The sequence below is a fragment of the Chamaea fasciata genome, unplaced genomic scaffold, assembly GCF_029207755.1.
Source record: "Chamaea fasciata isolate MVZ Bird 193981 ecotype frontalis unplaced genomic scaffold, bChaFas1.0.hap1 SCAF_22, whole genome shotgun sequence".
NCBI lineage: Eukaryota > Metazoa > Chordata > Aves > Passeriformes > Sylviidae > Chamaea > Chamaea fasciata.
Window position 1 is genome coordinate 9,111,325 of NW_027094107.1, and position 15,770 is coordinate 9,127,094.

Here is a 15,770-nt window from a genome sequence, read left to right on the forward strand (position 1 = left end):
AATATCAGATTTTCTGCAGGTTTGGTTTGGTTTGTTTGGTATTTTTTACACATAGAAATTAGTTTTTAAGTTGTAAAATTCTGGTATTAAAAGCAATAATTTCATTATTTGAGTGGGCGTCTCTCACTGTATTTTACAGGAGAATGCTTAATGTTCTCTTAAAAGAGCTGAAAACAATCTTGATAACTTCCACTTGAAGGTGTAGAGTTGTGTAAGGACTGGCATGAACAGAGAGATGTACATTATAAACAAGGCTTGTCCCCAGGAGTGAGGAGTCATGGTAGATATTTGATAATACACTCAAGGGGTTTTTTATGAATGTATAGTTTAGAATTGCATACAAGAACCATAAGGTGTAAAGTTTTTGTTTCTGAAAATCCTGGAGTTGTATCGCATTTAACTCCAGTGACTTGACAGTAATAACAGTTAAATGACATGGTAACAAGGGGAACTGTGGGTTAATATGTTTCATCTGAACAGGAATTGAATGGTTCCTGTTTTATAACCTTCTGCTGTGGTCTGATTGCTTTTTTTTAAATTTCTGATGTCCATTTTAGGATCCAAGTGGTGAGACCCCTTCCTCCTTATACAGAGTTGCTGCTGTCCTTTTGCAACATAATCTCATAGATTTGGAAGATCTTTATGTTCATGTAAGTGGCAGTACTACTCTGCTAGATGCCAAAGCTAAGGACTTTTAAAAACCCAGAAAATCAGATACTTGACCCTATTTCTAAAATTTCACATTCATGATACTCTGTGTAATACCTGTAAGGTATTGTAGGTGTACAATATTTAGTGATTCTTAAAACTTTCAGTGCTTTCTTAATGCCACATATTCAAGTCAGCACACATTGAAATACGTGTGCTGATAAACTTAGTTTGAATTATCTGGATAACATCCTCCAGAGTGTTTACCTTCTGGCAGAGTAGGAAGTTGGAGGTAAATGCCCGAGTAATCTCCTTTAAGAGTTAGACCTGTCAAGTTTTGCTTCACAAGATCAGTTTTGGAGAAAAGTGGTAGGTCAATCAGCTCCACACATTCTTTCAGTTTAATAGTGGGATTGGTTTTTTCAAATGCTTGGAAGGTGGCGCTGCCCTTAATTTGTGTGGCATTTCATAGCCTTGGTCACAGTCTCATCAATATTGACTCTTCAGTGAGTGTCCCTGGCCCCACAGGAGTGTTTTGGCAGAAAATGTGTTGGGTGGGGCAGGAGTAGGAGTGCAGGGCTGAGATAATTGCTGTGGAGTGAGGACTGTGTGATGATAATGCTTGTTTTTAAGAGCAGGCCTGTAAGTTTGCTAACCATGCTGGTCCTGGGGTTCCGGCTGCCTGTGCAATCTCAGCTCAGGCTTGTGCAGGCGTGGAGATGTTCCCTGCCCGTCTCAAGGCTCACCGCACTGTCCACCTGCGTGACGGTGATTGGCCAGCCCCACAGCCTCTCTGCCAGTCTCTGGCTTTGCGTGTTTGGGATGGTGTAATTTTTTAAATCTCTTTTCAGTTCAGGTTTCATTTACCTTGCTATTGAAAGTATCAAATAACCAGCATGTAGGTGTTGAGGCTGGAGGTGCTCGCTGTGTGGCCCCCAGACCATCCTGAGGGTTCCTTCTGTGCCCCCCTGCCCTTCCAGGCCTGGAGGAGCTGTTCTCTGTTAGTGTGTGTTATATGTAACATGTGTGTTATGTGTGTGTGTACATGCACGCACCATGGATGGCATCCCAGAGATACAGTTCACCCACTGAAGCTCCACACCAGGTGCTTCTTGCTGAAGCTCAGTGGTTTCCCTGTGTTTTCAAAGGAGAAAAATGCAGCTCCTTAAACCTCTTACTTTTCCAAGTGGGATTTGTTCTTGCCCAAATTTCTGTGAAATGGAGGAGTCCTGTCCTCCTTCAGTGATCAGTTTGGGCAAAGAAAAACCAATAAAAATTTTCTATCAGAGAGGTCATGATTTTGCAGTAAGTTTTGATTGCTTACTTGCAGGGGAAGTGTGATCCTGGTTTCAGGAGCTAAATTGAAATTTGGCTTTGTCAGAAGAAGAGCTTTTCTTTTGTCTCACACCTTTTAATTTCTGAGTGTAGGTTTATTTTCCTCACCCTGAATGTTCTCAAGTACAAGACTCTGCTGAGATTTTTTTCCTACTAGGTACTTTATCTAAGATAGTTTTTAAAGAACAAATACTACATGTGTTTAACACACATTGCTAATAAATAAAAGATTTGATAAGCTTTAAATGGAATTTCTTTAAAATAAAGGTACAATCAAAGTGTGTGGCTAAGTAGGTTACCTGGTTTTCCTCAGTGATGAGGTTTTTCTTCCCTTTAGATGAGCAATATTTTGATTATTCTCTTGGATTGAAGGCACTGAGTTGTGTTGATGTTATCATGCAGGATGTGTGTAGTTGTCACCATAAAGCTACAGCTGAATGGTAAATTTGAGGCCGGGGGGGCTCTGCCTACAAATGGTTGTGAAGAATAGAGCGGTGTTATCTCTCCTGAGTCCTTGATTTCAGACTGGTCTGCTCTGGGTGTAATTCCCTGTTTGGGGTGGCAGCAAGAAGAGAAGCTGATCCCCTGAAGGACTGTCAGATTAGTGACACGGAGGGACAGAGTTCATCCCCACCTCGGGTGATCACAGCAGCAGTTGGTCACTTCAGTTTTCAGGTCTCCTGTTCTGTTTTTTCAGCTCCTCCCAGGGGATAATGCCATCATTGAGGAACACAAGCGGGAGATAGTGGAGGCCAAACAAATTGTCAGGAAACTTACCATGGTCGTCTTGTCATCTGAAAAGACTGAGGAAAAGGAGAAGGAGAAGGAAAAAGAGGAGGAGAAAACGGAAAAGGTGTGACTGAGTAGCTTTCTTTTCAGTAAAATTGTTTGAATTTCATAAAACAATTGTTATACAAACATACCTGTATTTATTTGAAAAACAGTTTTGTACTGCTTGGATTTGTCTTCCAGCTACTCTTCTGTTATACTGAATGTGCAAAAAGGTGTGGTTTGGGGTTTGTTCTGGATTTCTGAAGATATTCTTGGTTCAATGGCTAATTGATTTCTTCAACGGCAGCCACAGCTGCTGCTTAAACAGATTCCTTGCACTCACTTGAAATTTCTGATTTCCTTTTGCTTTGGGCCACCTGCTCTGCTGTCACATGGGGCTGCCCAGGGTTTTCTGAGGAGTGCTTGTCACCCTGTTCTGATGGAAAATAAGCTCCTGATGGGACATGGGGAGTGTGTGCATTGCAAGTAGTGTCAGAGGAGTTGAGACAGCTTTCATGGCTAAGCTTTAGAATTAAGAACCAGGGAATTTTAAGCTCTAGCAGAAACGGCAGCATTTTTCTGAAGGATTAAAATGACAAAGTCTGAGGCTGGGCAGTGGGAAAATTAAGAGCTGTACTTAACAGAAACCAATTTCTGTGACCACACGCTGTTACGCAGCGCACGCTGTTTCTTGAAAAGTTTGTTTCTGTGGTAAAAGTGTTTTTGTATGTGCTTAGCTGAGCACTTGACAGCAGTGAGGGGAGTAACTACCTGTGAAAGCTGCTGCCAGCCTGAGTTCAGGCACGGTGTATCCAGCATGTCACTGTAATGTACTGGTTTTGATACAGTGTCATGGAATAAATGCCTGCATGAGGAAAGCAGTGTTTAAAAATTATCGACCTGACTTTTCTTTCAAGTGCACAAAGTGCCTCTTTGGTGTGGTTAAACTCCATTGTTGTCTCGTGACTCTAATACGAGGCATTGAGCCTCGGCAGATGTGCTGCCCACTTTGGCCTTTTGAGATGCCTTTGCCGTGCCTGGGACAGGACATGCCGGGGACGGTGTGGGCAGCAGGGGTGGCTTTGGCAGCAGTTCCGGCCCGAGCCCTCGGTGCCACGCGCGGCTGGGCTTTTGGGGAGCTCCTGGCAGAGCTTGCTCACCCAGGAGCCGAGCAGCCCCTGAGCTCCAGAAGTTCAGCATGAGCAGAGACCTCCCTTGGTTTGGCTGTGGAGCATTCTTCTGCATGCTACCACGTGCTCTGCCATTTTATATTTTCCAAGCTCTCAGAAAAATATTTGCCAGTGTTAAAGTTTTAAAAGGGAAAAAAACCTAAAGCCACGCAAACTGTCTGTTTTGTTAATTAATTATTAATTATTAATTAATTAATTATTATTCTTGTCAGTCGGCCTTTGCTGCTTGTGTTGTTTAAATAAAATTCTATTTTGCTTTAAACTAATAAAAACATTTTGTCCTAGAGTTGTAATCTTCCTTCCTTGGATGTAAACATCATCTTAGGCTTGTAGTAACTCACAGCCAGTTTTCCTTACTGTTGGTCACTTAAGAATAGACTTTTACCTTGGAGGCCAGGGAAAACCAATTTATAACAATAAAATATATCAGTGCCATGCCCCTGAAAAAGTGCTTCAAGGCATGACCTTTACTGTAGAGTCCTGTTTCCTCTTAGGCCTGTGCTGCAAAGGGAAGCTTTGGAGAACTGTGGAGACTTGCACTTAAGTCCAGAGTCTCCTGGAGTAGATGCCAATGTAAAATTATTGTACAGGCACACTCGGACAGAGAAAGGGTTTGAGTGTGGCTCAGCTGTTTTCATGTTCTAATCTGCTTTTGCAAGAGAAGTTTGTGCTTTTAAAACCAGAAAACCCAGAGCATAAAGGATTCTAAAGTGCTTGCATTGTTCTTAAAATGCCCTGTAAGGAAATAAGCTGCAATAGATTGTGACAGTTTGGAAAATACGTGATCAGACACACATCAGACAACTTTACAAATTTGTTTTATTTTTAACTTTTTCTTTGATCCAGAGGTTAAATTCTACATGGACTGGTTTATAATTTCTTTTGAGGCTTGCTGATAGTCTAAATGCCTAGCTAAGTTTTATTTTGCGTGTTTGTATTACACAGTTGATATACAAGGCTTTTTTCTCTAGCTGTGGATTGCAGCTGCTTAAGGAGAAGTGCTGAGGAGACTTTATGAACACACTTTACTGTCTTGCAGCCTCCTGATAATCAGAAACTCGGCCTGTTGGAAGCCTTGTTAAAGATTGGTGACTGGCACCACGCCCAGAGCATCATGGATCAGATGCCTCCCTTCTACTCCACGTCCCACAAGGCCATCGCCCTGGCGCTGTGCCAGCTGGTGCACGTCACCATCGAGCCTCTGTACCGCAGGTAGGTGACACCAGGGGCTGCTGCTGCGGGGACAGACGGACAGACAGCTGCCTGACTGCCTCAGCTCAGCCATAAACCTCATTGCCTTACTGCTGCTGCTGGGGACAGACAGACAGACGGACAGACAGACAGCTGCCTGACTGCCTCAGCTCAGCCATAAACCTCATTGCCTTACTGCTGCTGCTGGGGACAGACAGACAGATGGACAGACAGCTGCCTGACTGCCTCAGCTCAGCCATAAACCTCATTGCCTTACTGCTGCTGCTGGGGACAGACAGACAGACAGACAGCTGCCTGACTGCCTCAGCTCAGCCATAAACCTCATTGCCTTACTGCTGCTGCTGGGGACAGACAGACAGACGGACAGACAGACAGCTGCCTGACTGCCTCAGCTCAGCCATAAACCTCATTGCCTTACTGCTGCTGCTGGGGACAGACAGACAGACGGACAGACAGACAGCTGCCTGACTGCCTCAGCTCAGCCATAAACCTCATTGCCTTACTGCTGCTGCTGGGGACAGACAGACAGATGGACAGACAGACAGCTGCCTGACTGCCTCAGCTCAGCCATAAACCTCATTGCCTTACTGCTGCTGCTGGGGACAGACAGACAGACAGCTGCCTGACTGCCTCAGCTCACCCATTAACCTCATTGCCTTACTGCTGTTGCTGGGGACAGACAGACAGACAGCTGCCTGACTGCCTCAGCTCAGCCATAAACCTCATTGCCTTACTGCTGCTGCTGGGGACAGACAGACAGACGGACAGACAGACAGCTGCCTGACTGCCTCAGCTCAGCCATAAACCTCATTGCCTTACTGCTGCTGCTGGGGACAGACAGACAGACGGACAGACAGACAGACAGCTGCCTGACTGCCTCAGCTCAGCCATAAACCTCATTGCCTTACTGCTGCTGCTGGGGACAGACAGACAGACGGACAGACAGACAGACAGCTGCCTGACTGCCTCAGCTCACCCATTAACCTCATTGCCTTACTGCTGCTGCTGGGGACAGACAGACAGACGGACAGACAGACAGCTGCCTGACTGCCTCAGCTCAGCCATAAACCTCATTGCCTTACTGCTGCTGCTGGGGACAGACAGACAGACGGACAGACAGACAGACAGCTGCCTGACTGCCTCAGCTCAGCCATAAACCTCATTGCCTTACTGCTGCTGCTGGGGACAGACAGACAGACGGACAGACAGACAGACAGCTGCCTGACTGCCTCAGCTCACCCATTAACCTCATTGCCTTACTGCTGCTGCTGGGGACAGACAGACAGACGGACAGACAGACAGCTGCCTGACTGCCTCAGCTCAGCCATAAACCTCATTGCCTTACTGCTGCTGCTGGGGACAGACAGACAGACAGCTGCCTTTCTGCCTAGCTTACCCACAAACCTCATTAGCTGCTGCTGCTGCACGGGGCGGACAGCTCCCTCGCTGCCTCAGTTCACCCATAAACCTCATTAGAGACACACTCCTGACCTTCTCGCTTCCGTTTTGTGTGAAATGCCGCCCGTTTTATTTTTCAGAGTTGGTGTGCCTAAAGGGGCTAAAGGGTCACCAATTTCCTCTTTGCCAAACAAGAGGGCACCAAAACAAGCGGAGAGCTTTGAGGAGTTGAGGAAGGAGGTGTTCAACATGCTTTGTTACCTCGGGCCTCACCTGTCCCATGATCCCATCCTATTTGCAAAAGTCGTGCGCCTTGGAAAGGCGTTTATGAAAGAGGTTGGTATGGCACAACGGCTGCTCACAACGGGAAAAACGCCAGTTATTCTGATGGCCAGAAATGCTTGTCTCATAATGCTCAGAATTTATAAGCCACCTGGAGGGGGGCTTTCGTGTCCAGCTGCACCTGATGATGCCGAGCTAAGAGCACAGATAGTTCTTGGTTTGAAGATCTTTTTGTTCCAAATTGATTTTGTCAAGAGAGTTTACTCTTGTTATGTTCCAAGATGCAGTGATAGGGTGAGAGATGTACAGTGACTTTGGGTTCCATGTAGTCTTTGTAATAAAGTCATGGAAAGTTCAACTGTTTCCCTACTTCCATATCTCTGTAATTTCACGGCATTTTCTCATCCAGAATGGTAAGATTTCCCAGTGGTAAACACTGACTCCATAGCGTGCTCATTTCTTATGGCCAGTGAGAAGACTGATAGCACTTCAGTGACAGCTGTTCTGCACTGACAGCTTAGTTAAGTTGAAAATCATAATTTTAAGGGACTGATGCATTTTACTGCTGTCAGCAGACCATTAGGACTGCTTTGTAATTGAGATATTGAAGGTTTGTTAGAAAGCCCTGTCTCTGAGGATATCTGCACTGGAGTGGAGATTACCTGGTTGTAGGAATCTCTTGTGCAGGTTCAGTGTAAATATATTTATATAATAAGAGTTTAGTGTGTTTCTGACAAGAATGAGCAACATTTTAGCTATTTGCTCTAGGTTGGAACTGTGAAGAAACTCGTCAGTGACAGAGTGGTTAAGGTAACATAGGGAAAGTTATTTTTAATGCATTGTTGGCCTCAGCATGTTCTAGTTGTGAAACTACGTTTAACACACAGTAGAAGTACTTGTAACTGAAGGTAATTTGTCTCTGAGTTAACCCATACAGTTGTTTAAAAGTTAGACTACTAACACTGCACTGCAGCTTTCATGCTAAAGTGTACCTTTAAAATAATTGTGCACTTACTGGTGTGATAGCTTAATACGCTTTTCGTGGTGAGTGGAGCAAGCAGAGAGAAAAAGTAATTTAATAATGAAGGCTAAAAGCTCAAGAGGGTGTCACTGTGAGAGAAAGTTGGGGAAATAATCTGTGGCTGTTGGTAACTGTGTTGGAAGTCCTCAGTTTTTAGGTAGAAGGTGAATGCTCAGGCATTTTTTTCCTCTCCAGTAAGAAAATTCAGTATTTCATATATAATAGCAAGTTTCTTTGTGGCTTTAGCTATTACTTCTTTTTGGACAAAATTGTAGAAGCCCCTCTATATGTAGGGAATGCATTTCATCCATGCATTTGAATTTCGGTTTAAAAATACTTCAGTGCTGACAGATGTGGCAAATTAAACATTTAATAAGAGATGCTTGGCCCTTCAGGTTTATGCTTCTGCTGAGATTGCTCTGTTCTGAAACTGTAACTGCTGCATTAACTGTGCTACAATTAACATGGTTCTGTGTTGCAGTTTCAGTCTGATGGAAGCAAGCAGGAAGATAAAGAGAAAATGGTGAGTTTATTGTGGAGGAAAGTGTTTCTGTGCAAGATTGTAATGGTGATCAAATGTGCATTTTGCTTCTTACGTGCTTGGAATCAGCTGGAAATCCTCCAGCTATTTATTCTATAAATACACGTTATGCTGGGGAAAAGCAGAGAGAGCAGACAAATTGGACACAGGGGAGGTGTTGATCGGTACAAGGATTTTTTTTAAAATTGCTTATTTACTTCATAATTTCTTAATTTATTATCAAGATTGTTCACGATGAAATCCAAGTGTCCAGTAGAAATCTAACTTATAAAACAAATGGGGTTTTTTTAATCAACAAGTGAGTTGTTGGTATGAAGGTTCTGCATTTCTCATTGTTGTTCCTCTTTCTCACTTATCCTGATTTCCTGAATCATTGCAGAGAAAATCTCTTCTGGGTTTTGCCTTTTGTTTTGGTTTTTTTCATTGCTGCTACAGTTATTCTAAAGTATCTCAGTGGAAAAGAGAAGTGTTTAAGAAAGGGTAAGGCTAGGATACTGAGAACATAGAAATTGGAAATCTCTTGTGAACATGTATAATGCTGTTGGGTTTTCTGTCTGAAATTTTGAAAGCAGTAAAGGTGAGGAATACCTTAATACATTGAAAGCAGTTGCGAGAATGAATTTTTTCCTGTGTCGTACTTCCTGCAATCCACACAATACCCATTTTTAGTGGTATGTTTGATTGTAAAATGAGTGCAACCTGCTGGAGATTTCAGCAGCTTTGTTGTAGTATCTTATATAGGCAAATAAAATATTGACACTACATATAGTCCGTAAATGATTTACTAAATGGTTTATGATGGGAAATACTCTTAGGTCCTATTTAGATTTTGTTCTGGAAGTCTTAATCTTGTGGGTGGTTTTTTTATCCAGTTTTCTGTTTGTGCATCACATGTATAACACTGTTCTGAGGCACTTCCTGATGGTTACCTTGGGGTTTTCTTTATCCCAGGAGACCCTCTTCAGCTGTTTGCTGAGTATTACTGATCAAGTCTTGCTTCCATCTCTCTCCCTGATGGACTGCAATGCCTGCATGTCTGAGGAGCTGTGGGGAATGTTCAAAACCTTTCCCTACCAGTACCGGTGAGTAGAAGGATTTGTTTCCACCATGGATGGCTGTTGGACTGGCAGTTCTGATTGTTTCCACCATGGATGGCTGTTGGACTGGCAGTTCTGATTGTTTCCACCATGGGTGGGTGTTGGACTGGCAGTTCTGATTGTTTCCACCATGGATGGGTGTTGGACTGGCAGTTCTGATTGTTTCCACCATGGATGGGTGTTGGACTGGCAGTTCTGATTGTTTCCGCCATGGGTGGATGTTGGACTGGCAGTTCTGATTGTTTCCATCATGGGTGGCTGTTGGACTGGCAGTTCTGATTGTTTCCACCATGGATGGGTGTTGGACTGGCAGTTCTGATTGTTTCCATCATGGGTGGCTGTTGGACTGGCAGTTCTGATTGTTTCCATCCATGGATGGCTGTTGGACTGGCAGTTCTGATTGTTTCCACCATGGATGGGTGTTGGACTGGCAGTTCTGATTGTTTCCACCATGGATGGGTGTTGGACTGGCAGTTCTGATTGTTTCCACCATGGGTGGGTGTTGGACTGGCAGTTCTGATTGTTTCCACCATGGGTGGGTGTTGGACTGGCAGTTCTGATTGTTTCCACCATGGGTGGGTGTTGGACTGGCAGTTCTGATTGTTTCCACCATGGGTGGGTGTTGGACTGGCAGTTCTGATTGTTTCCACCATGGGTGGGTGTTGGACTGGCAGTTCTGATTGTTTCCACCATGGGTGGGTGTTGGACTGGCAGTTCTGATTGTTTCCACCATGGATGGGTGTTGGACTGGCAGTTCTGATTATTTCCACCATGGGTGGGTGTTGGACTGACAGTTCTGAACTCCCTTTTCCTGTGTGACTCTGCAGGTACCGTCTCTATGGGCAGTGGAAGAATGAAACCTACAATAGTCACCCACTTCTTGTGAAGGTCAAAGCTCAAACCATAGACAGAGCCAAATACATCATGAAGTGAGTAGTCTGTTCCCATAAATAACCATGAACTGTGGGACAGGGTATTGTACATCACCAGATGGAGAAGAAAAAGCTTGACAAACACATAATGACTTGGTGATTTCCCAAATAATCCTCGTTCATAAAGCATTGAATGTAGTGTGGTTAAAAACCATCAAATAAGCAAGGATACAGACAAATTTGTCACCAATATGGGTAGAGAATCTCTGAAAAATGTCCCATTAAACGATGTAAAACCTTTTCCATGGGGAAGGTTTTTGATCAATTGCTTTGCTTATGGAAATGTACAAGTGCTGTGTCTTCCTCTAGGTGTGGGGACTCCTCCAAAGAGTCTCAGGAATCTTGTTTTTTTTGTACATTTGAATGCATGGCAGTAAGTTGAACTGAATGACTTCTCCTCCTCCTCAAGTGGGCTCCCAGCAATTTCAGATTTACCCCACGTTTGATGTCACTGTCAGGGAATTAGTTTCTCCGTTTGCCAGAAGCAGATGGTGTGATGTTAGTGTGGGTAATCAGAACCTTTCCACATAGGCAGGACAGTAGCTGTTTCTGGGTAAAAGCCTTGGGCCTCAGAGCTGTGAAAGCTACAACAGTTGTTTTCCCTTCTGGCTTGCTGCACACACCATCCACCTCCAGTGGATTCACCTGTGCAGGTGAACCACAGTGCTGTCAGCTGTTGAAGACTGCTGTGTGTGCAATTTACTGTCAGCTTCAGCTTTCGGGCTGAGCTCAGATCTTCAGCAGGAGATGCTGTGGAGCTGTAACACAAAGACAGAAATCCTGTTTTTCAGTACACAGAATGCAACAGAAACTGACTGATCTGTGGCTAAGTTAAATTTCCCAGAGCAACTCACAGCATCACGTGGCAGTTTGGTGTATGTGGTACAGGTTTCACTGATGACTTCTGAAGGAAAACATTGGAAGTTGAAGCTGGAATATGTTCCACAGCAACAGAGGGATGACTGGATTGGTTGGACTGTCTGCACCTTGGAGGATTTCTCCATTTCCAGTTCCCAATGGATTAGTGTTTCTATGCTGAGATGTCTTGAAAACACATTTGCTAGTGAGAATTTAGTCTCTGAGACTAACAAAGATGTTTCTTCACAGAAACTAACCTGTTTTAATATTCTTCTGGCTTGTCTTTTGTAATAAAATGTGTCCTCATTTCCAGGCGCTTAACGAAGGAAAATGTGAAACCCTCTGGAAGACAAATTGGGAAGCTGAGCCACAGCAATCCTACAATTTTATTTGATTATGTATGTAGTTACATGTGTTCGAATGCTATTTCATCCTGACAACAGATAACTGAAGTTCAGGAGGGGACCTGCAGTTCTAATTTCATTATTTTTTACTTCTGATGCAAATTTTAAAATATAGAAATTTTTTTGTATTGCACATAGTAAGATACTAACTATGACTTAATAATGCTTAGTGAGATATTACATATGGAAACATCTCTTGGATAACCAACTGCAGAAAAAAAAAGTAATTTGAGATAGCAGAGGTGGGTCTCAGGTCCAGGGATGGCTGATCGGGTTCTGCAGAAGGCAAATTCAGGTTAAGTTGCTCTGACAGATGTCTGTGAGTAGGGTGGGGATGGATCAGGGTCATCTAGAAGAAAAAGCTGTGAAGTCTGAAATACACCCAAGAATTTGGGCAGGATTTTTAAGATGGCTTGGTGCTACAGAGTGCTGGAGAGGTGTTAGAATGTGTTGATGGGCCTCCATCTTCACAAATGTGACCTGAGGGTATTGATGTACCAGTTTCTTGAAGAAATTACTGCTGTGTAGGCTCTGGAGACAGGTATTGTTAAATGCCTTTATTATGTGAAAGATGAGGAGTGCTGTCCCTGTTCAGCTGAATGTCTGTTGTCCCTTGCAGATTTTATCACAAATACAAAAATACGATAACCTGATAACCCCGGTGGTTGACTCGCTGAAGTACCTCACTTCCCTGAACTATGATGTCTTGGCCTGTATCCTTTGGTGTAAATTACCACTTCACTTATTGGCAGAGCTGCAGTTGTAGCCAGGTTACATCTGTTACCTCTGACTAAATACTGTCTCTGTTTTCTCTTCTTGCTGCTTTTTGTTGGAACTTTAGTGAAGTTTGCAAATACCTTTGCACTTGTAATGGGTCATGGAACCCTCTCTGTTAATCTTTTCACACTATGAAAATTATTCTTTTTTTTACTACTTTCACTCTTGGAGGCATAGTAATCTTGTAAATAGTGAGGTAAATACTGCTTTTAGGTTACTATTTCATTTTTTTTAACCATAACTAGGTTAGTGGTTGCTGTTCTTCTATATCATGTTCGTATATTACAAAAGCCAGAAAAACATGTCTCTAACTTTTGTGCTTGTAAGTTGAGGAGAAATACTCTCTTTAACTCCACTAAAGATTGTATCATTGAAGCATTGGCAAACCCTGAGAAGGAGAGAATGAAGCATGATGACACTACAATCTCAAGCTGGCTGCAGAGTTAGTGTTCTTGTTTTATTTATTACAGTAATGCTTAAAACACTTCAGCCCTCTCCCCACCCCCAAGATCTGTTGAACCATTGATCATTATGATCAATATTTCCCTTGCACCTGCTGGCTGATGGTTTAAACAAAATGGAGAGCTGGCAGGTTTAGTCAATAGGAGACTTTTTCCCCTTGCATTGCAGACACGCATGTATTGCTGAGCTGCCATGTGCACTTTGTTCACGTTTGTGCAGTGAAGAGGTGCAGTCACTGCTGTTTCTCTCTGCTTTAGGTCTGGCCAGTTTCTGTGGTGCTGTTTTCCGAAAATACCCCATTGAACTTGCAGGCCTCCTGCAGTATGTGGCCAACCAGCTGAAAGCTGGCAAGAGGCAAGTATTGCACAATACAGACCGTATACACTCAGGTTGTGTAAAGTGTTACTTCTCTGACACGCAGGCACTGGTGGAGGTGTGGCTCTAGCAGTGGTACGCTCCGTTCATAGCACTGGGAAGGTTAAATAGCGGAAAGAAAGAATGAAGCACTCCTTAGTACTTTACTTTTCCTCTCATTGTATAGATGGGACAGTCTTGAAGCACTGATTTTTCATCTTTAACTTCTTTTCATAGTTTTCTTAACAGCTGACCAGACAGGGGAAAAAACTTGCCAGTGTGTAATTTCACGTAGAAGTTATTGTACATTGTTTAAAAAATAAGTAGCCATTATATAAAGCAGTGTGACTGTTAGTTTGTTTTTCTTTTCTCATAATGTCTTCTCTGCAGAGATGACTCTTAACATTTTAATATTATTTAAATACTTTATCCAATTTATTTAGTGGTAGTTGAACTGTTTCTTCATGTGTCATTGTCAATCGTAACTCAAGGTTTCCAATTTGACTTTTCCTTTTGTCTTCCCACTGTCATCACATAGTAGTATTGTTTCATTTACTTACTTAATTTTATCACAGAGGTGAGTATCAACTTTTGTCTGTTGGAAGTCCCCATGTGGTTACTGGAAGGCAGCTTACCAATGGTGATAACACAGATATTACTCCAGGGTAGTTATGTTGAGAAATGTAGTTTTTCCCCTTCCCTGCAACACAGACATTCAGTCTTATGCTCCTCTGCCCCTGCTTTTTGTTCTGATGGCAATCACATTGAGCTACAGAGGAAGGGTAAATAATATTCATTGTCTTTCCCCAAAATCACAACTGTAAGTATTTTGGGGAAAAAAAAAAGTCAGTTCAGTACTGGGATCATAAAAATAAAATGGATTTACTGGTAGGGCCAGTTTCATAGGACTGCAGTATTCAGGTATTTGAACTGGAGCTTATACTGGTATTGCACAGTTCCTAGGCAGAAAACCTACTTATGGTTGGAACAGCACATAAAAATGTAAGCCATATGAATTATTTAAAGATGAAACTTTGGTTTCGAAGGCATGGGTCAATGCTTTTTATAAGTCACACAAAATTCCGAAGTTAACTGGAAAACATTGCTGCTTTATGTGACTGAGATACAATTTACTGTACTTCTGTTGAGGAAAAGTCTTTGTCCTTATGGAATTCAGAGCAGGAAGTAGAAGCTCATCTTTGGGCAGGATGATTACTGGAGTATTTTATATGTTCTGTGTTTCAAGTTAAAATGAGATGTTTTCCATCTTTCCAAGTAACCTCTCCAGACTAACTTTGCCAGGACATTTCTAAGGCTGTGTACCATTCTAGAAATGCTTAACAAAGTATAAAATATTCCATATTCATGAAACAACTGTATAGATACAGTTTGAAGCATAGAAAGCACCAAAAGGGAGCAGTAAACTTTGATTAATTTGCTGGCACTTCATAGCACCACATTCACGACCATCTTCAAACACAGTTAAGTTCTGAAGGGGTTCTGAAATGCTGCTGTTCGATCAGTGCATTGCTGTTAAGTACTAGTTGTTTACTTGCAGTAAAGAAATCCTTGTGCTTGACAGGGCAGTTTCTTCTGGAGAAAAGAAGGAAAATGTTGTTTGCCATGCAGTGTGGTGCTGCTGTGTAATACATACTGAATGTCACAGCTTCCAGTTCTTTAACAAATTGTCTTTTCACTCCCCTTTTCTGTTTGCTTTGCAGCTTTGATTTGCTTATTCTAAAAGAGGTAGTGCAGAAAATGGCAGGGATAGAAATTACTGAAGAGATGACGATGGAGCAGTTGGAAGCCATGACTGGTGGAGAACAGCTGAAAGCTGAGGTTTGTGTTGAATGTAATAACAACTGTTGGTTTTTGTTTGTCCTCCTAAAGGCTCTGGGTCAAGAGCTCTGGCAGCACAGCTGGGACAGGTGTGTCCTTCATTGGAGCTGAGCCTAGAGACAGGCAGCCAGTGCAGTGCAGGTGTGAGCGTCCATTCTTGTGCATCCCAGCGTCTCATATCCAGGGCAGTGTGCCCTGACAGGGCAATTAATTATTAATTAATTAATCTATTTCTTTATTTTACACCAGCAAAAACTAATTAAAGCATGGAAGACTGGTTAGTTCCTGATTCTTCTACACATACATTGCAGTCCAGGATGCAGAGAGTTTTAGTGATGGACAGGGAGCTCTCCTGCTGTTAATTCATCAGTATTTCAGCAGTCAGCACACACAGATTCCATGTGTGAGGCACTCTTTTCCAGCTTGGGTAACTTTTTCTGTTCTGTGCAGGGTGGATACTTTGGCCAGATCAGGAATACAAAGAAATCATCTCAGAGATTAAAAGATGCATTGTTGGACCATGATCTTGCCCTCCCACTGTGTCTGCTTATGGCTCAGCAGAGAAATGGTGTTGTCTTTCAAGAAGGAGGGGAAAAACATCTGAAGCTGGTGGGAAAACTGTATGATCAGGCAAGTAAAAACACCTGTA

At 42.9% G+C, this 15,770-nt stretch overlaps 1 protein-coding gene across 3 annotated transcripts in view; it reads left to right on the forward strand.

The window, feature by feature from the left end:
• Nucleotides 1-15,770, forward strand: part of THOC2 (THO complex subunit 2) — a 44,466-nt gene that overhangs the window by 11,338 nt on the left and 17,358 nt on the right. For all 3 annotated transcript variants that reach the window (XR_010723663.1, XM_066202631.1, XM_066202632.1), the window contains exons 9-21: nucleotides 558-650; nucleotides 2,681-2,836; nucleotides 4,984-5,156; nucleotides 6,695-6,890; nucleotides 8,339-8,380; nucleotides 9,350-9,480; nucleotides 10,323-10,424; nucleotides 11,599-11,683; nucleotides 12,309-12,402; nucleotides 12,828-12,908; nucleotides 13,186-13,282; nucleotides 15,004-15,121; nucleotides 15,572-15,751. Coding sequence is in view for 2 of the 3 variants with exons in the window: in XM_066202631.1 (XP_066058728.1) it covers nucleotides 558-650; nucleotides 2,681-2,836; nucleotides 4,984-5,156; nucleotides 6,695-6,890; nucleotides 8,339-8,380; nucleotides 9,350-9,480; nucleotides 10,323-10,424; nucleotides 11,599-11,683; nucleotides 12,309-12,402; nucleotides 12,828-12,908; nucleotides 13,186-13,282; nucleotides 15,004-15,121; nucleotides 15,572-15,751 (1,548 nt within the window). In the remaining variant the exon portion in view is untranslated. The remainder of the gene's footprint in view (nucleotides 1-557; nucleotides 651-2,680; nucleotides 2,837-4,983; nucleotides 5,157-6,694; nucleotides 6,891-8,338; nucleotides 8,381-9,349; nucleotides 9,481-10,322; nucleotides 10,425-11,598; nucleotides 11,684-12,308; nucleotides 12,403-12,827; nucleotides 12,909-13,185; nucleotides 13,283-15,003; nucleotides 15,122-15,571; nucleotides 15,752-15,770) is intronic.